This window comes from Eutrema salsugineum, unplaced genomic scaffold, assembly GCF_000478725.1.
Source record: "Eutrema salsugineum unplaced genomic scaffold, Eutsalg1_0 scaffold_14, whole genome shotgun sequence".
Classification (NCBI taxonomy): domain Eukaryota; kingdom Viridiplantae; phylum Streptophyta; class Magnoliopsida; order Brassicales; family Brassicaceae; genus Eutrema; species Eutrema salsugineum.
In genome coordinates, this window is record NW_006256877.1 from 6,242,732 (window position 1) to 6,267,439 (window position 24,708).

At 35.6% G+C, this 24,708-nt stretch overlaps 2 protein-coding genes across 2 annotated transcripts; both read left to right on the forward strand.

The window, feature by feature from the left end:
• Window positions 1-3,610, forward strand: LOC18022560. Its single transcript, XM_024158709.1, has 7 exons — window positions 1-90; window positions 283-375; window positions 789-1,016; window positions 1,100-1,243; window positions 1,398-1,451; window positions 1,967-1,970; window positions 3,477-3,610. Exons 1-7 carry the CDS (start codon window positions 1-3, stop codon window positions 3,608-3,610), a joined length of 747 nt encoding a protein of 248 aa, XP_024014477.1.
• Window positions 3,611-15,711: 12,101 nt separating this feature from the next.
• LOC18022561 (actin-2) lies at window positions 15,712-17,312 on the forward strand. The gene is made up of 4 exons (XM_006405756.2): window positions 15,712-15,777; window positions 16,111-16,489; window positions 16,560-17,161; window positions 17,247-17,312. The coding sequence occupies exons 1-4, from the start codon at window positions 15,721-15,723 to the stop codon at window positions 17,310-17,312; spliced, it is 1,104 nt and encodes a 367-aa protein (XP_006405819.1). The 5' UTR covers window positions 15,712-15,720.
• Window positions 17,313-24,708: the final 7,396 nt, after the last annotated feature.

The window sequence follows — 24,708 nt, forward strand, 5'->3', positions numbered from 1 at the left end:
ATGAATGCAGAAACATTGCAAAGTTTCAACGATTTCGAAATCGAAGAACAACTTAGAATCATCAACAAACCTGCGGCTAAAAACATCAAAGTCTGTTTAATCCAAAGTCATTTTGTACTATTTTAGACCATTTCCATAATTTTTTTAAGCCTATATGTTCACCTTAATTTGTTGTTCTTTCTTTCTTTTTTTTTGTTAAAGGAAACGAACGCATGTTCTTACACCATGACATATGAAGTGAACAAAAACATTTTCTAATCTATTTTTGTTTTTGGATGATAGATTATACATGGTGACACATACGGATGTGTGGATTTTTACAAACAACAAGCGTTTGACCATTCGTCGATGAAAAATCTCGTTTTCCATTATGAGGTAAACATAAGATGTTTTGGCCATTTTTATATTTGCATCATATCATTTGATTTTGTCAACTTTTATGCACTATATAATTGATAGTCTAACCATATTTAAAGCACTACTGGTGAAATGAATTTTAAAACAAAAATGTTGATATATTAGCAAAAACAAATTGAGATAATTTATACAATTTTTTAATCTTCGCGCATACACCTATAACAATTGATAAAATAGAACATATGGAGAATTTTTATATGTGAGTTGCAATTTTGTTTTTTTTTTTAAAAATATCTCTAACAACATTTAACAAAAAAAATATCTCTAACAACAGGTGCAGCGTTTTATAAAACAAAATCAATTTTTACAGAAATATTTCTAAGAGTTAGTCCTTATGGCAATCATTAACACATGCTTTATTTTAACTGTAGATGCGTCGGATATCATCCTTCCAAATTTCAAGAGCGAAAAGGATAAACAATAAAACGTTTGGTTACTTGTGGGAAAATGGCATAGGGTGTCCAAGTGGTACCGTACCCATAAAAAGAGTCACTAAAGACGAATTCTTGAGATTAAATTCGTTCTCCGACAAATATAAGCCTCAAGGTTCTTGGAACTGCACTTATAATCAACTTACTGTCAATACTGACCAACATCACGTAAGTGGTATATTCTTTGGCATTTTTCAAAACAAAGTCAAAGAATGGTAAAATTGTTGATTATGAATGGTAATGATGATTAGTATGCGGTTTACCGTACCAAAGGAAAAAAGAAAAACTACAATGGAACAATGACAATAACTGTACATAAAGTTAAACCTAAACAGTTCAGTTCTTCTCGTATGCACATTCAGATTGGAGAAGATTATATTCAAACTGGTTGGACTGTAAGTTTGTTATCATATTTTATATTTGATTTGAGATTGTTGCCTAAATCTATATCAAAATAAAAAAAAAAGTTATGATAAGTTGATACTTTGATAATCTTTACAAATTTAATGCTTAATTTTGATATTACACAGAAATATGTTTACTTTTCAGGTCAATCCAGCATTGTATTCTGATAGCAAAACTCGGAATTTTGTGTTTACAAAAGTAAGTTGTTTAGTCTCTCTATAACATAGTACATTAAGAATATAAAACTCAAGTTCAAAGGAAATTACAAGCTATGCCAGTTGAAAATATTTTCACAAGTTCTTTTAAGATTACAAATTTTTAAAAGATTCAATACTATTTTATGAATCAATATACAAAATCTTTTCATAAGATCTTTTAGTGTATTGTAGGCAGCAAATAAATCAAAACTTGCCCGTAATGCGGATTGACTCTTAGTTTTACAAATTACTTATCATGTGGATGATCAGTGACATGATCACATAGCATATATATGAAAGTTACTCATACCGTACCAAACAATTAAATAACAATTTATAATATTATCATTTTCGTGTACGTCACTATCATATATCTTACCGTCTACAAATATTTAACTACAAAAATATCATTTTCAAGATAACATTTTTAAGAAAAAAAATCAATCAAAAAGTAATAATTATGCCACCATATTGATTATACGTTAGGTATTAACGATATAGATAATAATGGTGCAGGCAGGTAATTATCAATGTTATAACAGCATGTGTCTAGCTGGGATTACAATAGTGCGTCCAGATTTTCCTCTTGGTTCGGTTCGGGATCCTAAAACAAGCTACGAAGATAGATATGGCTTACTCAAGGTTTGCTAGTGATTAACTACTTAATGAGATTATTATAATAGGTTATGTGAGTCGTAAAAAATCTGATGAGCATTCTATAAATTCCTAAGAAACTAGGTTATCTTATTCAATTTTTTCAGTTATATATTATCTACATATATAACTCATCAAATTGATACTTATATTTTGCCGTTTGATGAGTGAGTGAATACGGTGTGACAATACTAATTGGAAAAAGGAGGATCTTATTTGTTTCGTGCAAAGAATCAAAAGAAAAAGCGTATTATTAATGTTTATATGTAACATCCCGATTTTTGATTAACCAAATATAGGATGTTATCAGTTTTTAATTTTGGTTTTAATTAAATTAAACTATTTCTATTTCCTTTTTTTTTATTTCCTTTTTATTTGGGTTTTTCCTAATTTCTTTCTAAAAGCCCATTAAACCCAATTCATCTATTAAATCTCCATATAAATACCTAATTAAATCTCTAAAACCTTCATTAAGCTCTTAATCAATCCTAGCCACCTTTTTCCTCTCTCTTTTTCTCCTCTCTGCGCCGAGCTGCTCTCTTCCTCTCTCTCTCTGCGTTTTCTTCTTCTTCCTTCTCTCTCTCTTGGCCGCCGCCATCCTCCGAGCCTTTCTCGCCGCCGAAGCTTCTTTGCCCAGCCGTGATGTCTGTGCCGCCTCCTTCTACTTTGAGTGAGATGGGATCTGATTCTGATGGATCTCATCTTAGATCTCTTTCGCCTCTGCCTCCTTCTCCAGTTTCTCAGCCTTCTAAGTCAATGTGAGGGCTCTATGGCTTCATCCTCTCTTACATATACATGGTTGACTTTTAAGTGGTTTTTTCTGAGATCAGGCTTAGATCTGCTTGTTAGGGCTGTTAGAATTGTTTAAGACCTGGATATATGTTGCCTGTTTGTTGATGATTGCTGGTTGCTGGTGGAATGAGATAATTAACCTGAATATGGATCTAAACTTATTTGGACCTTAAAATATTGATTGTGTGATGTTGACCTGATTAATGTTCCTTTTGTTACAATTGGTATCACCGAAAGTGCATCTTAATAATGGAAGGACCTTTAAGAAAAGAATGGTTATATGAAATGGATGATTTGTGCATAGTAGATCTCTATTAGGAGCCCTGACTCCTGGAGGCGGGAGTCAGTGTTGTTTGTTGGCTATCGCTGTCGTGGAGGCACAACTAGAGTCATCGCTGGAGTGGATTAGTTATCCACTGGTTATTGGGCCGTCCAAGGGGACCGCTGGGTACAGTTTTCTGGTGAGACCGCTATGAGCAGCTGTCTGAGTGACCGTTAGTGTCATAGCCTGTCTTGGTGATTGCTGTGGACCAGTCTGTGTGACTGGCAGAGTAGACCTGACTAATGGGTATGGTAATAGGCCAGCCATTGGATGGGATTATTCCGGTTGCTTTTCCGGGTGAGGCATGGGGGCTCATGTGGCAGCCTACTGTTACTGGCAAAGGACAGGGACCCGCTGCTTGTGTAGTTGCTTGTAGGGCTACCCTTGAATGATGTGTGAATGATTGCTAGGAATGAACTGTCTATATATAAGTAAATATATATATATATATATATATATATATATGTTGATTGGACTTGCTTTAGGATTAGATCTCTTAAAACCAATTTATGCTAGTTTGATGATGTTGTGGGCTTCCTTAAGGCCCATCCTCACTGAGTAATCCCAATTACTCACCCCTCCTATCCCCTTGCTTTCAGGTTTAGTAGAGAGATCAGCCTAAGTCTATGTTGTTGATTGTTACCTGGGCGTTTTCTTGGCGATCCTGTGTGCTCACCAAATCGGACATCTTACCGGACGCGGTTCGATGGCCGATCTAACATACCCGGTTTCCCGCCTCTTAGGAGCCCGGGATAGGGATGTTATAATTGGTATCAGAGCCCATGATTAGATCACTTTAGCTCCGTTCTAAAGTGGTCACGCCCGTTTTTGTTTTCAAAGAGAAAACTGTTTGCGAAAACATTTTTATGAAAAATCTTTTTAAAATGTTTTCAAACCTAGAACAACCAACAACTTATAGACACTGATCTAAGAGATTCTCTTTTTCATTTTTCCTTTTTCCTCTCTCCTTCCTCTTCTAGATTTTGGTTTAGGACCAAGGAGACAGCCATGAAGAGGACAATTGCTGCTACCCGAGTGACCCTTCAGTACACTCCTTGGAGATGTAATGAGGTGCATGAGGCATCTACAAGTGGACTGAGCCAGGCCAGGCGAGCTCCTTCAGCTTCTCCTCTGCAGCAGCCTAGTTCAGTTCCTGCGCCTCCTTCTGAGACCAAGCCAGTTGCTCAGAAAATGGTGGAGCATGGGCGATGCTGCCAATGCCCGAAGACTTCAGCAGCACCAGGTGCTCCTCCGGTGAATCCACTTGGTGCTTGGAGAGGGTTTGCCATCCAGGCAGACATGACGCTTCTGGAGTACCATCAAGATTTTGTTAATGCAATGGAGCATGCACCTCAGGCCTACTCAGCTCAAGAGTTTGCTAATTTCTTCTTCCAAGGTCTGCATTACAACTTCAGGGCAAGGATCAGGGAGATGGGCAGAGGCATAGGAAGTCGTGTAAGGGAAGTCTACAAGAGAGCCTTGTGGGTAGAGAGATCCTTTCAGACTGGAGGCCCTGTCTACATCTCCTCTGACAGCGAAATGGATGAAGATGAAGACCCTTCTGAAGATGATCTTCCTGAAGATGCTGATAGTGATTAGGAAAAATTGTTTTCATGAGTAGAACTACTTATTCTTTATTTATTCTATTCTATTGATTGATTGCTTGCTTTAGGATCTAGTTATTAGGACTTAGCTAAAATTCTTTGTTGGTGTTTCCTAGTATTTTTTTTTTTTTAAAACTATATGTTCTACTCCTCATTTTTAAATTCATAAGAAAAGGGTTTTGATTTATTTCTAAAGTGTTTTAAATTGCATCATACCTTAAACTCTCCATCCTACACGATTATGTTGATCACTCTGCGTTCTAAACCCTTAGCCTCCAATTCCTTCTTGGCGCCATGTGTCCTATGGCTTCCTTTCTGCTTTCTCTTTCTTAGCCATTAACTCTTCTGTTGCCATGGCTCACTTAATTCTAATTCCTTTTCCGATTTCATTTGTGAGTCCTTCCTGACTCCATTTCTGCCTTTCCGCTTGGTTTCACTTTTGACTTCATTTATGCCTTTTCTCCTAATCATATTTCCAATTTCCTTTCTGAACTCATTTCTGAGTCCTCTGGCCTTATTTTTGTTTTTCTTTCTGATTTCATTTCTAATTTCCTTCCTGGTTCATTTCTGATTCATTGTTTTTTTTTTTCCTCTCAGCCTCTATCCTTTCTGGTGCCATAATTTCTTGTGGTTCTATTCCTAGTCTCCTTCCGAATTTTTAATCATGCTTTCCCTTTCTGATTTCATTTCCAATTCTCATCCTGGAACCATTTCATCTCCTGCTCCCATTTCCTGATCTCATTTCTGATCCTCCTTCTGATTTCATTCCTGTCTTCCTCTCTGATTTTATTCCTAGCTTTATTTCTGAATTCCTTTCTGATTTCTTCTCTGAGTTCCTTTCTGATTTCCTTTCTGGTTCCATTCCTGCTTCCATTCCTTGAGTTCATTTCTGAATTCCTTCTCTTCTGTGACCAAGGTCCTCTTGTCATTTGTGCCTTTGTTTCCCTTGGTTTGTAGTCTTCGAAATTCCTTTCAGGAACTTCTCTCTCTTAGGATTCGGGGACGAATCCTGTCTAAGGGGGGAAGATTGTAACATTCCGATTTTTGGTTAACCAAATATCGGATGTTACCAGTTCCTAATTCCGGTTTTAATTAAATTAAATCATCTCTATTTCCTTTTCTTTTATTTCCTTTTTATTTGGGTCTTTCCAAATTTCTTTCTAAGAGCCCATTAAGCCTAACCCATCTATTAAACCTCCATATAAATATCTAATTAAATCACTAAAACCCTCATTAAGCTCCTAATCAACCCTAGCCACCTTTTTTTCCTCTCTCTTTCTCTCCTCTCTGCACCGAGCTGCTCTCTTCCTCTCTCTCCCTGCGTTTTCTTCTTCTTCCTTCTCTCTCTTGGCCGTGTCTCTCTCTCTCCTTGCCGCAGCCGCCGCCATCCTCCGAGCCTCTCTCACCGCCGAAGCTTCCTTGCCCAGCCGTGATGTCTGCGCCGCCTCCTTCTCCTTTGGGTGAGATGGGATCTGATTCTGATGGATCTCCTTTTAGATCTCCTTCTCCTCTACCTCTTTCTCCAGTTTCTCAGCCTTCTAAGCCGGTGAGGGCTCTGTGGCTTCATCCTCTCTTACATATGCATGGTTGACTTTTAAGTGGTCTTTTCTTAGATCAGGCTTGGATCTGCTTGTTAGGGCTGTTAGAATTGTTTAGGACCTGGATCTATGTTGCCTGTTTGTTGATGATTGCTGGTTGCTGGTGGAATGAGATAATTAACCTGATATGGATCTAAACTTATTTGGGATATTAAAATATTGATTGTGTGATGTTGACCTGATTAATGTTTATTTTTGTTACAATTGGTATCACTGAAAGTGCATCTTAATAATGGAAGGACCTTTAAGAAAAGAATGGTTATATGAAATGGATGATTTGTGCATAGTAGATCTCTGTTAGGACCCCTGGCTCCTGGAGGCGGGAGTTAGTGTTGTTTGTTGGCTATCGCTGTCGTGGAGGCACGGCTAGAGCCATCGCTGGAGTGGATTAGCGATCCACTGGTTATTGAGCCGTCCAAGGGGACCGCTGGGTACAGCTTTCTGGTGAGACCGCTATGAGCAGCCGTCTGAGTGACCGTTAGTGTCATAGCCTGTCTTGGTGATTGCTGTGGACCAGTCTGTGTGACTGGCATAGTAGACCTGACTAATGGGTATGGTAATAGGCCAGCCATTGGATGGGATTATTCCGGTTGCCTTTCCGGGTGAGGCATGGGGGCCCATGTGGCAGCCTACTGTTACTGGCAAAGGCCAGGGACTCGCTGCTTGTATAGTTGCTTGTAGGACTACCCTTGAATGCTGTGTGAATGATTGCTAGGAATGAACTGTCTAGATATAAGTAAATATATATATATATATGTTGCTTGGGCTTGCTTTAAGATTAGATCTCTTAAAACTTATTTATGCTAGTTTGATGATGTTGTGGGCTTCCTTAAGGCCCATCCTTACTGAGTAATCCCAATTACTCACCCCTCATCTCCCCTTGCTTTCAGGTTTAATAGAGAGATCAGCTTAAGTCTATGTTGTTGATTGTTACCTAGGTGTTTTCCTGGCGATCCTATGTGCTCACCAAATCGAACATCTTATCGGACGCGGTTCGATGGCCGATCTAACATACCCGGTTCCCCGCCTCTTAAGAGCCCGGGATAGGGATGTTACGCTTCACATATTTTTATTCAACAATCTTGATCAATAAGTGTGTATGACATATTTTATTTATAATTGTATAATAACAATATGTTTTGTTTTGGTATGACTATTGATCAAAGGACAAGGACACTGGTATATGGGTGCTCGAGTTTGCAGGAGAAGAAATCGGGTTTTGGCCAGGAGATAGATTTCAACAAAGCTCTAGCAACGACGTTGAGTGGGGAGGAGAAGTATATAGTGCATATATGCCGAGTACTCCTCAGATAGGGAACGGTTATTTTCCCGAGGGAAAAATAACTCATGATGCCATTATACATAATATAACTATAGTCGACAAGGATTTTAAGATTTTTGACCGGATAAAGGATACCGAGCTATTCTCGGATAACACTCGTGGTTATAAAGTGTTTAGTAGTATATTTCCATTTCACCCGACAAAACCTATCATATATTATGGGGGTCCTGGGAATATCTAAAGTGAGAAGGTAAGTTTGTGTAAAAGTTGGAGACAAATTCTGCTAAACAGTTTGTAACCGAACATAGAAAATAAATTGTTCCCCTTCCTTGTTTTTACCATCTTGCCAAGATCTTCTACTAGAGAAATGCTGGTAAGAAGCGACTTCACAAGTCATATTTGCCTTTCTTCTTCTCTTACTAGGTAAGTTTCGTCATCACCAGTTATGAAAATGTTGCAAAGGGGCCAAAGAAAATGTGATTCCTCCTTTAAAGAGCATCTTTTTTTAATAATTAATTGAAGGCTTATAAATCGCTTGATAATGGTATATTAGTGTAGTCTTTCTATAATTCATAAAAATTTATATACTCACCCTAAAGAAGTAAAGAACTCGTATGTGCATAAACTCTGATGGTACCGACGAAAGAAGTGTCAGACAGGCGATTATGGGAGAAAAACTAAACTATGGCAGAGACAATTCTGTTAAATTTTAATGATAAATTCTGCTAAAAGAGATTGTAACCGAGTATCTAAATAATTTTTCTCCTTCGACGTTGATGTTTGGTGCCAACTGAAAATTCCGACACAATTTGATCAAATGGAAAAACCATGGTTTTCGGTTTTCTATAAATGAAGAAGAACCAGGAACTAAAAATATGAGAGACGTATTCATAGATCTCCAATAATATTTCATCATCTTTGCAATTTTTTCTCTATATCTTATTTCCATGACTAATCTTTTCATGATCATGCTGTATTTAGAGAGTAATTATCCAATTCCATGGATATGTATTGAAGCTTTGAAAGTGGTTCTGAAGCTCGATGATTTGGATTTAGAGGTTTATGATTGATGAGCTTGAAAATGGAACAAGATGACCTAAAAGGGGGAAAATTAACAAAATAAACGAAAATGGAACCGATCAGTAAATCATTGTGGCTTTGATTCACAGGTCTGTGATAGCCACTAAGTCCAATTCTAAATCTCTCATCAAATTACCATGTAATCAGAGCCACAATGATCTAATGATCATTAGATCAAGAATATGTTATAGCCGTCATATCTTTCTTCAGTTTACATATATATAAGTATAGACTTAATGGCAATTGGTTACAAAAATATCACAGAATAATGAGAAGAGTAGATTTAGGGGAGTGTTATCAATGTCTCTCATCCATCAACTCTTTCTCCTTTCTCTCTCCTTTGTAACAACCCAATCTTCGGTTCTCCAAATCTCGGTTTGTTTCCGATTCTTAAACCCGGATCTATTTTAATGTTTGTTATTTCTGATTGGGTTTCTTTTATTTGATTTAATTTTAAAAGTCCATCAATCCAATATATGAAACCCTAACTATAAATACCTTTTTGATCTCTCATGCTCACCTTTAGAAATCTTAGCCACATTCCTCTCTTCTCTCTCCCTCTCTCAGTCATGCCACCCTCTCTCTCTCACCGTCGCTCTCTTTCTCTCCCTCTCTTCCTCATTTGCTTCTCTCTTCCTCTCTCTAAAACCCTAGCCTTTGCCACCACCTTTCGTGACGGCAAACCATGAGGAGTCACGCAACTATCTACCTATCAATCTGAAGCCCCAAGTCTTAGCTTTCTAAAAAGACAAAGTTTGTCCGAATCAGAGATCTTTTCTCGGAGTAATTGCCGTTTGTGTTGGTGTCAGATCTGCCCAAAGAGGAGAAAAAGTGTATTAGAAAGACATCTGCGAGGACTTGCTGCTTCACCCTCTCTTTCATAAGCATGTTTATTTATAGTTAGTCTTTTCCTAAACCAAAACTTAGATCTGCTTGCTAGGGTTTGTAGATGAATGATAGGACCTGGATCTCTGTTGATTGATGGTTGATGATTGATGATTGTTGGTGGAATGATACTAAGTAAACTGAATTCGATTTAAACCTATAGAACCCTAAAAGAAACACTTTTTTTGATGACTTGTTGTTCTTTTTAGGATTATGTTACACTCACCGCGAATATGCATTTTTAAATGGAAGGATTAATATTAAAAAATAGTATTTTTTGTTGATTGTTTCTATTGTGTAATATAATAGAACTTTCAGGTCCCCGGTCCATCCTAGTATGGTGCGTTGGTGTTCTTTGATGGCTGGTCTTGTGTCTGTGTGACTGTACTAGTAGCCAACGTTGGGTGAGGTGATTATCCACCAAGCCGTCTGTGTGACCACAGCTTGTCTGTGTGACCGTTGGCTATATTTTTTGTGAGACACGGGGACAGTCTGTAATATTGGGTGGATATTGCCTTATTTGGTGGGCATTATCATTGTTCAGGGCCATCCCATGCTTTGATGGGAAGACTAAGTGTCTGTGTGATCGTACTCACCAAATGGGTTCGATCAGGTCCGTTGTTTGGTAATTGTATGAAGAAATACCCCTTGTGATGTAGAAGTGTGTAGGACTAGATAATATATTGTGACTGCTATTGCTTGAGCTTGTTTAGTATAAGACTTATTTTATAAATAATTCATGTTTGTTTGATGGTGTTGTGGGCCTCCTAAAGGCTCATCCTCACTGAGTAATCCCCATTACTCACCTCTCCTCTATCCTCACTGAGTAATCCCTATTACTCACCCCTCCTCTTCCCCTGTTTTTTCCAGGATTAATTAGGTGGATCAGCTAAGCTTATGTTGTTCTTACCTAGGTGTTTTCAATCCTGACAGATCTGAGGCTTACGAAGGGCCAAAACCAGGTGTCTTACTGAATGAGGTTAGACTACTAACCTCACATACCCAATTTCCCTGCCTTTCTAAGAAACCCGAGATAGGAATGTTACAACTTGGTATCAGAGCCTAGGTAGATCTCATAGCTTTTTCCTAGGAAGTCGCGCCCGTGTGTGTGATTTTTCGTGTTTGCGAAATTTTTTTTTATAAATATTTTCAAACCTAGAACAACAACTTATAGACGCTAATTTGATTGATGTTTTTTTTTTTAACTTTTCTTTTCCTTTTCCTTTCTTTTCTTTCCTTGAGCCTAAGCAACCAGTCGCGCATGGGCTGAGCCAAACCAGGAGGGTCTATTCAGCACCATCTCATCAGATTGCATCATCAAAGAAGATCCACCTGAAGCTTATATTAGTGATTAGGAAAAAAAAAAATTTCTTGGGAGTAGAACTTTATTTATTTTTAAATTGATTGATTGTTTTAGGATTTATTTTATTCATAAATTAGTTAGATTCTATGTTGATGTTCCTTTCATTTTTCTTTTTCAAAAAAGGAAAATTGCTATACTCCTTTTGCATTAGTAAAATGGCTTTTGGCTTTTATACAAATGTTTTATTGCCATCATTCATTGAACTCACTCTCCTTCACGATCTGTCTACCACCACTCTGTGTTCCTAACCTCAACCTTCTTCTTCGATCATGTTCCTCTATCTCTTAGACCTTCTCTTTTCTTATTTTTTTATCTCAATCTTTTTCATTTCTTTCCACAGTCTTTTTCTCTAGGATTCAGAGACAAATCTTGTTTAAGAGGGGAAGATTGTAACAACCCGATCTTTGGTTCTACAAATATCGGTTTGTTTCTGATTTTTAATCTCAGTCTATTTTATTTTTTGCTATTTTTATTGGGCTTCTTTATTTGTTTTCATTCCAAAAGCCCATCAATCTAATATATGAAACCCTAATTATAGATTCCTCTTTGATCTCTCATTCTCACCTTTAGAAACCCTAGCCACATTATTCTCTTTTCTCTCCCTCTCTCAGACACGCCACCTTCTCTCTCTCTCACCATCACTCTCTTTCTCTCCCTCTCTTCCTCATCTGCTTATCTCTTCCTTTCTCTAAAATCCTAGCCTTTTCCGCCACCTTTCATGACGTTTCCCCGGTGAATTGTAAGGAGCCATGCGATGATATACCTATCAATATGAAGCCCCGAGTCGCAGCTTTCTAAGAAGACCAAGTTTTTCAAAATTAAATATCTTTGCTTAGAGTTATTGCCGTTTTCGTATCGGGTGTGGGATCTGCCCAAAGAGGAGAAAAGGTGTATCTTCTTCCAGAAAGGCATCTGTGAGAACTTGCTGCTTCATCATCTCTTTCATATGCATGTTTATTTATAGTTAGTATTTTCTTAAACCAAAGCTTAGATCTGCTTGCTAGGGTTTGTAGATGAATGATAAGACCTGGATCTCTGTTGACTGATTGTTGATGATTGATGGTTGCTGGTGGCATGATACTCAAGTAAACTGAATTGGATTTAACCCTATAGAACCCTAAAAGAAACACCTTATTTGATGACCTGTTGTTCTTTCTAGGATTATGTTACACGCACCATCAAATGTGCATTTTTAAATGGAAGGATTAATATTAAAAAGAAGTATTGTTTGTTGATTGTTCCTATTGTGTGATATATAGAAATTTTAGGTCCCCAACCCATCCTTGTGTGGTGTGTCGGTGTTATTTGAGGGCTGGTATGGTATCTGTGTGACCGTGCCAGCAGTCAACGTCGGGTGGAGTGACAATCCACCAATCCGTTTGTGTGACCACAGCCTGTCTGTGTGACTGTTGGCTACGTTTTTTGTGAGACACAGGGACAGTCTGTGTGACTGTGTACAGTCCGTTGTAATTGGGTACAGTCTGTTGTGACTAGGGGATATTGCCCTATTTGGTGGGCATATTATCATTGTTCAGGGCCATCCCATGCCTTGCCGGGGAGGCTGAGTGTCTGTGTGTTTCGACCAGGTCCGTTGTTTGGTAATTGTTTGTAGGGATACCCTTTGTGATGTGGAAGTGTGTAGGTCTAGATAATATTATGACTGCTATTTTTTTAGTTTGGTTTAGGATTGGACTTATTTTAAATAACTCATGTTTGTTTGATGGTGTTGTATACCTCTTTAAGGCTCATCCTCATTTAGTAATCCTCATTACTCACCTTCCTCTTCTCTTGTTTCCTCCAGGATTAGGTAGATCAGTTAAGTCTATGTTGTTGTTATTGGGGCGTTTTCGATCCTGACAGACCTTAGGTTCACCAAAAGCCAAAATCAGGTATCTGACCGAATTAAGTTATACTACCAAACTAACATATCCAATTATCCCGCCTTTCTAGAAAACCCGAAATAGGGATGTTACAACTTGATATCAAAGCCCAGGTAAACCTCTCTCTAGTCTAGAACTTAGGTCAAAGTGAAGACTTGTTACCCTTTACTATTTTCAATCCGTATTTTCCTCATTTTAGCTTAGGCTAGGGTTAAACCATATATTTTCCATGAAGTGAACTATTTGATTGCTGAGTGATCCCTTGACTGATGGAATATTATTTGAATATTTTCCATATTATTTAACTTTTTTATTGCTTGTTTCACAAGTCACCTTAACAACCCCTAAATAACTAATTGACCTAACATCTGGATTTTCTATACACCGACCTTTCTTTGGTCTCCGAGACTTTGTTTTTACCTCTTTTCGACCATTTCTGTTCATCTCTCTTCAACCCTATACAGGCTTTTATCTCAGAGTGCTCTCTAAAACAGCAAATTCTTTTGTGGATACATCCTCTCTTTTGGACCCAAAGTCACTTAAGCTTTTCATTTTTTTCTTTCGATTCTTTATGGTTTCTGTTGTATAAAATTGTTGTCTTTTCTTTCAGTTGTCCTAACTTGAGAGTTGGATAGTCGTCAGAAAATACACCACTATCATGTTTTCTGGATCTTGAAGTGTTTGCTACTTGTGCACGACTCTTATTCTAAATGGAAAAAAAATCTCCCAAAATATATGTAAAAAATCTTCATATATGAATTTGAAGAAAAATTATATATATTATTAGTTTTATATGAATTTAAAATAATAATAGTTATTATTTTTTATATAAATAATATTCTATATGAATTTGAGACGATGATAAATTTAATTGGAGCTTTTTTTTTAAACACCTCTGTGGGTACGACTCTATCTATTGGTCGCTTCTCACACAAGTAGTGGTAGGGTGGTAGAGGGGTACCATATCATCCTTGAAGGGATTACAGAACTCTATTTAAATGGTTCCATCAATGAAGGGACCGGAAGCTAGGTGAGATGTCACTGAAGAGCGTGACTAAGATCTTAGAATCTCGGTATTTTATTAGTATAAGATTTTATTACCACGAGGGACACGAAGTACTAATGTTGTCCATAGAACACACTTGTCCTCTTCTTTTTTCTTTACATTTTTAATTTAAATGTAAATGGTTTATTGGTCGCTTCTCACACAAGTAATGCTGGGGTGGGAAACGGCCGGGCACCATCCTCAAAGGGATCACACAATGACACAACTATAATTAAATGGCTCATTCAATGAAGGGACCGAAAGCTAGGTGGGATGTCCTCAAAAACCGTGCCCGATAGCTTAATTAGCATCTCGTAATAATTTTTAATGTCTATTACCACGAGGGCCACGAGGCACTAATATCGTCCATAGTACACACTTCTCTCTTCCTTTTATACTCTTTCGCTACACAGACTTCTCAATCCTCTCTCTCTGCCATTGAGATTCTGATCTCTGCCTTGGCTTTTCTCTCCCACCGTAAGTGTTCTTTCCTCTTTGAGCTTGGTTTTGACTTGATGATCACTTTCTGCTCTTTCTACACGATGATCCTTTGGTCTTTTTACACTTACGTCTCTATATATGATTGATCCAACTCATACTTGGCTTAGATCTTTCGTTTCTTGTAACATCCCGATTTCCGGTATATATGGAAAGGCTTATAAGAATTGATTTGGCTACCTATGTCAACAAAGTGCACTTATCTTTTCCGGTCAAGTGTGCTGAGAGAACTCCAGAGTTAAGCGTGCTGATGCTGGAGTAGTCTCAGGATGGGTGACCTACCGGGAAGTACTCTACGGTACTGTGCGAGTGAGGACAAAGCACGGGGAAAGATCATGTGGTGATTGCAGGGATAGTAGACAATCTTACGAGCCTTTCGAAATAACGACTCCCGACCGTCGGACAGTGGTGGGCCAACGGGCCTAGAGAGGACGTTGGGCCCACGTGCCTAGAGAGGGCGTTGGGCTCACTGGGAGGGGCGGTTGGGGGGGAGTTAGGATTGATATCGCCGGTCCGCGCCTGGTTCCCAAAGGGAGGGCGGGTCGGGATGTCACAAGTGGTATCAGAGCCGACACCCAACCACGTGTGTGGAGTCGTCATGTGGCCTCACACCGTAACAGGGTGAACGATCCTGGTGCAAGCACTGTGGGAGTAAAGGGAGAATTCGGGGACGAATTCCTTGGAAGTCGGGGAGAATTGTAACATCCCGATTTCCGGTATATATGGAAAGGCTTATAAGAATTGATTTGGCTACCTATGTCAACAAAGTGCACTTATCTTTTCCGGTCAAGTGTGCTGAGAGAACTCCAGAGTTAAGCGTGCTGATGCCTGAGTAGTCTCAGGATGGGTGACCTACCGGGAAGTACTTTACGGTACTGTGCGAGTGAGGACAAAGCACGGGGAAAGATCATGTGGTGATTGCAGGGATAGTAGACAATCTTACGAGCCTTTCGAAATAACGACTCCCGACCGTCGGACAGTGGTGGGCCAACGGGCCTAGAGAGAGGACGTTGGGCCCACGTGTCTAGAGAGGGCGTTGGGCTCACTGGAAGGGGCGGTTGGGGGGAGTTAGGATTGATATCGCCGGTCCGCGCCTGGTTCCCAAAGGAAGGGCGGGTCGGGATGTCACATTTCTGATCCAATTTCTACAAAGCTCAAAGGAAGATTTTTTTCCTTGATTCTCTTTGAGGCATGTCTTTCAACTCTGTGTTGTTATCGTATCTGGTCCTCTTTCTTTTGGTTTTAAGTTTTAGTACTATCGAAGATTATGGCAGAAGGAGGGATTCAGACACTTATTGTTGATAATGGTTCCGGAATGATCAAGGTGACTTCCTTTTTTGACTTATGTTGTGAATGAAAGGGTCGAATCATAGTTATAAGAAATTTGCTGCGGATTTCCAGGGAATTTGCGAGGGATTTTAAAATTTCAAACATGTGAAAACGGCTAATTAAATTAATGGCTATTTAATCTCCGAATTTTTTTTAGGGATTTCTGGCCGTAAAAAAATTCTGACAGAAATGGTGGTAGAAAATTTCTGACGGATTTCCGACTCATCAGAAATCCATAATGAATGTCATCAGAAATTCCATCAGAAACAACATTCTTCTATTGTAGTGTTCTTTTCTCCTTCCTTTGATCAAGTCTCTATCTTGATAGGCTGGTCTTGCTGGTGAGGATGCTCCCAGAGCAGTCTTCCCAAGCATTATAGGTCGTCCCATTGAAGGAATGGGACATAAAGATGCTTATGTTGGTGATGACGCTCAATCGAAAAGAGGTGTACTTACCTTGAACTATCCTATTGAACATGGTATAGTCACTAATTGGGATGATATGGAGAAAATTTGGCATCACACATTCTACAAAGAGCTTCGTGTTGCTCCTGAAGACTGCTCTGTGCTTCTTACTGAAGCTCCTCTCAACCCTAAAGCTAACAGAGAGAAGATGACTCAGATCATGTTTGAGACTTTTCACGTACCTGCTATGTATGTTTCCATGCAAGCTGTGCTTTCGCTTTATGTTAGTGGCCGTACTACAGGTTAGTGTCTTAAGGTATATAGACGAATCTATAGATGAGAAATGTGTGGTTGATTTGGTTTTTCCTTTAGGTACTGTGGTAGATTCAGGTGATGGAGTCAGTCATGTGGTTCCTATATATGAAGGTTTTGCGCTTCCTCATGCTATTCTCAAGCTTGACTTAGCTGGACGAGATATTACCAATGCTTTGATGAAGATGTTGACAGAGAGAGGGTACGCAGTTGAGAGAGAGATAGCGAGAGACATCAAGGAGAAGCTTTCTTACGTGGCATTGGATTATGAGGAGGAGCTTGAGACAGCGAAATCAAGCTCAGAAATCAACAATAGCTACGAGCTTCCTGATGGTCAGGTGATTACGATTGGTGCAGAACGATTCCGCTGCGCAGAAGTCCTCTTTCAACCATCGCTTGTCGGGATGGAAGCACCAGGGATTCACGAGACAACTTATAACTCTATCATGAAATGTGATGTCGACATTAGAAATGACTTGTATCATAACATTGTGCTCAGTGGTGGCTCGACCGTGCTTCGGGGAATTAATGAACGGATGATCAAAGACATCATGGCATTGCAACATAGAAAAACGATGGTTAAGGTGGTTGCACCACCGGAGAGGAAGTACAGTGTTTGGATTGGGGGTTCTACGCTGGCTTCTTTAGCGACATTTCAAGAGGTATTGTAAGCTAATTACTTGTATTGATGTTTCCATGATTCACCCAATGTACATGATACTTGGTTTACCTTGTTTGCAAATGCAGATGTGGATATCAAAGGCAGAATATGAGGAATCAGGACCTGCCATTGTTCACAGTAAATGCTACTAGACAACTTCTTTATGTAGCTTCGGGGCTTGTTGATTGATGATGAAATTGGCTTAAGATGAATATCTTTGGTCTTGGCTTGTTTTAAGTTTTTTGCTCCTTTTATGTTTGTTCATGTGTGTTTGAGAAAAGGGCATTTAAGTGTGTAATTATGGAAAATAAATATTACTAGGTGATTACCCGCACTATGTGCGGAGTAAATATTAACCATAAATATTTTATTTGAATATGCAAATATAATATATATAAATACAACTATAAAAATGTTAGCTGATATTTATAATTGTATATATATATGATGATTATGCAATTGTAAATAATGATCAAAGTTATATTTATTTTATAATACAATTTCATAAATGCTAGATAATTATTGGTTTTATAATTAATTTCGAGTAGTATTTTTTATATAGATAAAATTACATATTAAATATACTAAATTAAATTAATATGTTCTATCTAACCGGTCAAACATCAGACTAAAATATTTTGCTTTGATATAAAAAAAATGAATTATAATATATTGAAAAAAATTAAATTTTTTATTATTAAATAGATAATATGATTATTTTTTAACAAAATTAAGATTAAAGAAAGATGAGATAATAAAATAATGTTTAGTAACATAAATAATATTATGCATTAAATTTTTATAAATATGTTGATAAAAAATAGAAAGAGAGAGAATATCTTACAAATTAAATGTTTGAGTATTAAATATATATTTGATATAAAATAATCTCTTACCAAATTAATATTAATGGTATATGATGTAATTAATCTAGTAAGTTGAGTCTAATTTCAAAAAAATTCTTGAAAAGCTCTATTAGATTGATACATCAGCATGACAAAGTTGTTAATAACACATGACATAAAGGTTTTTTCTTATGTGTCATTCTCAAATAATAATAGAAGATTAGATAGGTTATATATATATGGACCTTTCAAATAAATATATATGTAATCATTGTAAAATAAAGTTCTTGTGATTTTTTTTTTGGACAAATGTTCTTGTGACTTGTTTAATGCATATAAATTAGAAGGTTAAAATACATACTAAAATAGTAGTAAATAGTTGTAATATCATTATCATTATATAATTAAAAATGCAGCTATGACAATAAGAACATGCCTCAAATATAGTTGTAATATCATAATACTTTACACTAAGCATATATATTAAATTTGTGAATTATGCAAATATATAAAAATAATAGTATAAGAGAGTATATTAAAATAAAATAGAAGATAAAATAATATAAATGGTTGTTATGCATATATATTAAATTTGTGAATTATGCAAATACTTTACATTAAGCATATATATTAAATTTGTGAATTATGCAAATATATAAACATAGTAGTATAAGAGAACATCTTAAAATAGAAGATAAAATAATGTCAATGGTTGTTATGTATATATTAAATTTTTGAATTATGAAAATACTTTACATTATATATATATATATATATATTAAATTTGTGAATTATGAAAATATATAAAATAGTAGTATAAGATAATATCTTAAAATAGAAGATAAGATAATATCAATGGTTGTTATGGTCTAAAATGGCATAACTGTAATTATTTTAGTAATATGAAACCATTTTTAAAACAACTCTGAGAAGCTCTCTGAAGATGACACATCAGCATGGCAGACCTGTAAATCACACATGAACCCAATATCCTTTTTATATTTTCCTTGTAAAATAATAATAGAAGATTATATGTGTTGAATAAGTTGTTATAATGATGAGTGTGTTGAATAAGTTTTTGTAATAATAAATGTGTTTTGTATTGATTTTGTTAAATGTTGAGTTTGACTTCCCTTAAAAGTTAAAACCACTAAGTTGGGTAGATTGTTTCACAAAAGGTATTTTAGTCACAAGACCTTTGGTAAAGGAATTTAAAATTTTTGTCTTTCTTAAGTCATGGTTGATTTCGCTGCATTATCTTCACAATTGGACCCCTAACTAATACTCCCAGATTTTTTGTCTCATCACTACATAAGACAAACTCATGTTATTCCTCAATTTACATCATAAACTCTTAAAAATCTTCACATTTAGTAAAATCCGATAATTAGAAACAAAATCCGTTTAGAAACCTACAAATCGTCTTTTGTTCAAACGATTACGATCACCTGAGTTTGGTTATTAAGTGGGCAAAAACAAGAGAAAGAAAAAGTATAAGAAAAAGTATATAAAGTGTGACATCTCCACCCGCCTTCTATTTAGGAACCAGACGCGGACCGGTGATATTAATCCTAACTCTCCTCAACCGTTCCTCTCAGTGAGTTTAACGCCCTTTCTAGATCTGTGGGCCCAACGTCCTCTCTCTAGGTCCGTTGGTCCAACGTCCTTTCTCTAGCCCCGTTGGCCCAACGTCCTCTCTAGGCCCGTTGACCCACCACTGTCCGACGGTCCGGAGTCGTTAGTCCGGAAGGTTCGTAAGACTTGTCTACTGTCCCTGCAATCACCACATGATATTTCTCCGTGCTTTGTCTTCACTCGCACGGTACCGTAGAATACTTCCTGGTAAGTTATCCATCCTGAGATTATTCCAGCATTAGCATGCTTAACTCTGGAGTTCTCTCAACACACTTGACCGGAAAAGATAAGTGCACTTTGTTGACATAGGTAGCCAAATCAATTCTTACAACCCTTTCCATATACCGGAAATCGGGATGTTACATAAAACTTTATATTAGTTAGCAAGGAAATGCATGGATATTTTCAAATGTAAGAAAAACGGAAAATGTAACTCCGGTAATAGCGTAACGGCAGAGTATTCAAACGTTATGGCATAGCTCTTTAAAAAAAGCACAAATATTACCGAGTGCTACTCGAAAGGAATCGTCCATTCACTGAGAATTTAAGAGTCGGACAAAAAAGATTTATGTTTTAGAAAAAAAGAAGCCACCCGTATCTAAAAAGTGATGAACATTAACTGGCTTTATGTTTCTATTTGTCCAATTCATTTTGATATTAGTAGTATATAGGGCTGGAATTATTATCCGGTATCTGGTATCTGATCCGGTATCCGGTCCTATCCGATCCGTAAAAACCGAATATCCGTGAAGTTCGGATCCGGATCCGGATAGTGAAATTAAGTATTCGTTTATTTCGGATACGGATCCAGATAATAGAAAATTTTGAAACCGGATATCCGTTATCCGTTTGTTAAATATTTATTTATTTTTAATAATATTTATTCATTTTTAAAAACTAACTTTAGAATTTTTTTGGTTTAACTCCTTTACATATGATTGAAATTCATATTGTGTGATAAATTTCTATTTTAGATTATGAAACAAAAACATGAAAATGGATAACATATGATAAATTAACTTCTTTATTTGTATTTTTTTTTGTTACTTAAACTTTATGCTATTTGAATATTTTTTAAATTTTGCTATTTGTAACTTGATATGATGATATATTTTAATTATCTATGTTATCTCATTATAATTTTTAAAAATTAAAGATTTTTTTAAAATCAACAAAACCGAATATCCGGTCGGATATCCGTAAATATTCGGTTCAAACCGGATATCCGGAGACCGGATATCCGGAGTTTTCGGATCCGGATCCGGATAGTAAAACTGATTATCCGGTGAATCCGGATCCGGATCCGAATACATTGAAAAGTCCGGATATCCGGCTCCGTTCCAGGCCTAGTAGTATATACTATATACCATTAGAAATTAAGAAAAAAGGTTAGTTTGCTTGAGAAAAAAGCTTAAAAACCAATTGTATTAAATCATATTACAACATAACTTTAGGATTGTTACTAGTCTTTTATGGTATATTATTGGTTTTAGTTCATGTTATTTATTAGCTAATGAGTTTATATGTAAAAAATTTAGAAAGAAAATCATAAATCTATAGAGATTAAATTGTCTTTCGATTTTCTCTGTATACATTTAAGAAAAGAAGGATTTACTCTATCTTTTATATATATATATATATATATATATATATATTAATAATATTGAAAACTATGATGAACCACTATTTTACTTTTTCGTGTATAACTGTTATTTTTATGAAATTTTATTATTATATGGTTATGTTTTTTCAATTATTTTTTTTTTAAATTGTATCTTTCCGAACTACAAATGAACCGTTATCTTTCTAATAAATATTTTTAATTATATATTTTCATGTATAACTGTTAATTTTATGAAAAGTTATTATGGTTATGTCTTTTCATTTTATTCATTTTACATAACTAATGATTTTATGTAAAAGTTACAATGTTTAGTTATATCTATTTTGGTTAATATTTTCAATTATATCTTTCCATACATAACTGCTAATTTAATGAAAGGTTATAATTCTACGGTTGTATTTTTTTCGTTATATTTTATTAATTGTATCATTTCGTACATAACCACTGATTATCAAATGTTGTTTCTCTTAGTACTTATGTCTTTTCAAAATTGTATATATTTTGTTATATTCTTCATTATTTCTTTTATCAAAATATTTTTTTTTATAATGCTCTCTTATTTTGAAAAACAACACCTTATACATTAATTAATTGTTGAAAAACTTCAAATAAACTAAGAATTCCTTAAGAAAAACATAGTTTATTTGCAAGCAATTATTACAGAAATAGTGTTAAAAAAGACTTTTTAGTAGATGGTTAACCATCAATAAAGAAAAACTTGAAGTGAAGGGTGAAAGATCTACTTAGTCCCCGAAATTTTTTTTTGGAACAAAAGCCACACTGAGTGCTTTTACATTAATATTGGACAATACAATTCTTGATTCATAGGTCCTCGGTAAATGCCCTTTAAAAAACATATTAAAGCACTTTGATAATTAGTAAGTTAGTCATAGTTATAAGAAGACTTGGTATATATTACTTACTCCTTTGATAATTTCATAATATGGAGTGAAAAGGGCAAGTCCACCTTCCATAGGATGAAATTGTAACTTCTCTAAGGGGGTATGTAGACTCTTTCCCGAAGCAATGTAAACGTGAGGATCTTCTAGTGGTGGTGGTGTATAATGTGGTAGAGGCACCATTCTGGAACTTTGGTATGGAAAATGTCTTTCTAGAGGGAATCCTTTCTCTTGTATAAACTTCATACCTTTCACCAAACTATGCATGTAGCAATAATGACCCTTTGCATACATCTGATTTGCCATGATCAATCATTTACTCAGTATATACTGTGTTCTTTCCTCAATTATACCTCAATGCACTTACTAGCTCAGATTACATAACAGTCCAACATGAATCTACAAACAAACAAAAAAACTAGAAATAGTTTATAGCAAAATTACAAATTATTCAAAATTTTATGCACTTAATTGTGTAAGTCGATCTTATTGTGGGGTTCTTGGTCTCTAATTCGACCTCTCCAATCAAAGCCCTCCAATAATTCTGATACAACCTGAAACAGAACATAATCATAACAGTTATTAACCAATGACAGTAGACTCTTGTGTGAAATACAACAATATACATACATAATATAACTCCACTACATTGATACAAAGTAAATAAATACAACACCACATACACCTAATTTACGAAAACTATGAGGGAAAATGTGCTTTAATATTAGAATTTTATTTCTTTATATATATTTTTAAAATTAATCACAAGAATTATATGTATACTCTGTATAATTTGTGTCATCACAAGAATTATATGTATACTCAGATATCTCAATAGCCTAATATGTATTTAAAAAAGAAAAACTGAAAGGATGTATATTAAAATTACATTGGTCAAAAATTGTGCACTTAGTTTTGTAAGGTTATATAGTTGTAGGATCATTGATTTCTTATGTGATCCATCAAATATATTCAATCAAATGTCTGTAAGAATTCTAATAAAACTTGAAACAAAACCTTAGTCATAATCACTTATTAACTAATGACGATACATTTTTTATCAACCATTATCATGTTTTTTCAGCTAGCATATGATGTATTATTGATGTCAATTATACCATCGGGTTTTGATTGTATGATTGATTACATGGTCAAACTAAGAATCTGCCTGTAAGGCCTATAAATATATATATTTTGAGGTATAGTGAATGTAAACTGCAAATATGTATACACTTATTAAAATTAGTTACAAACAAATCTTTAACTATAGCTAATATTTGCGCTTATTGTAATAACAATCCCCCAAATATAAAAGATTAAGTGAATATTGCGAGACTTTACCAATCATATTGGAGAAAAGGTAAAAAGAGTTTATTTCAAAGAGAGAAAATTACATGTATTGTATACAAACACAGTCATGTGAAAGTTCAACCATTGTTAAAAGTGGAAATTTTTTATATCAATTTATTGTTGATGCTTACAATGGATAAGATCAAATCAGAAAACAATAACAGTTGATAAGTTGATTAGAGATGATAATGATCCAAGAAGTGTTGCAAAACATATTGTATTGGCATCATTCCATACGAGTAGTCCAAGATACATGGCTGAAAATATCAAGACGGTATGGCTATTTGTTGATGTTTTGGAAATCTTTATTTATAACAATGACTGCAAATTCCAAAATGTGTTGACATCTCTAAATTTTTTAGGTTTCACTGGTGACTTATCTGGTACTAGTAGGCCTGATATAGAAATTCGGATTTTTCATATTAAACTAAAACACTTAGTAATGTGTATTGAAAAAACAAACTTTTTGGCCCAACCAATGGATTAACATATTTTTAATCTTAAAGAAAATTTTATCCAACTATTAATTATTTGCAAGTTCTTAAATATGATAGGAAATATATTTCTTTTTTTGGGGTATTAACTATAGGTTTTTTATGTTGTTTAATTTACACCACCTTAATTTCTCAAATTTTTCTTTTTATTTAATTCTAAATTTTTACTTCTTACAATTCTATTATTTTTCTGTTGATTAATTTTTCATACATTTTTTTCTCCTATTAGTTGTTTATACAGTTGAATTCCAAAAACGTGGACTTCCTCATGCACAGATACTTGTTTAAAAATGGATTTTAAAAATCTATCAGTTTAAGATATTGATAAGTTTGTATCACAAGAATTACCAGACGTAGGTAATGATCCAGAAGAGTATCAATTGTTAGAACAACACATGATGCATGGTCCTTGTGGAATAGATCAACCTACAAATTTTTTTATAGAACATGGAGTTTGTAATAAAAGATATCCACGTGAATTTTGTTCTTCTTCAACTCTGTATAAAGATGGATATATAATCTATCGACAAAGAGATATAAGTTCAATATTTAACCAATCAGACTTGAGGAGAACCTTGATACTCAGGCTTCATTGCATCCTATGTCTCTTTTGATGTTGATGATGCCACAATGCGTGAGAATATTTGATCAGTCACAGCAGTTTGCAAAATTTGCAATGCCATCTGATGTGTTGCGTTTTT

Excerpts from the sequence above, each read along its gene's own strand:
- LOC18022560 (XM_024158709.1), top strand. The coding sequence starts at position 1 with ATGAATGCAGAAACATTGCAAAGTTTCAACGATTTCGAAATCGAAGAA. Across the intron at positions 376-788 it reads ATCTCGTTTTCCATTATGAG|ATGCGTCGGATATCATCCTT; the intron begins GTAAACATAAGA and ends TTTTAACTGTAG. Across the intron at positions 1,017-1,099 it reads TCAATACTGACCAACATCAC|TATGCGGTTTACCGTACCAA; the intron begins GTAAGTGGTATA and ends AATGATGATTAG.
- LOC18022561 (XM_006405756.2), top strand. The coding sequence starts at position 15,721 with ATGGCAGAAGGAGGGATTCAGACACTTATTGTTGATAATGGTTCCGGA. Across the intron at positions 15,778-16,110 it reads ATGGTTCCGGAATGATCAAG|GCTGGTCTTGCTGGTGAGGA; the intron begins GTGACTTCCTTT and ends CTATCTTGATAG. Across the intron at positions 17,162-17,246 it reads CTTTAGCGACATTTCAAGAG|ATGTGGATATCAAAGGCAGA; the intron begins GTATTGTAAGCT and ends TTGCAAATGCAG.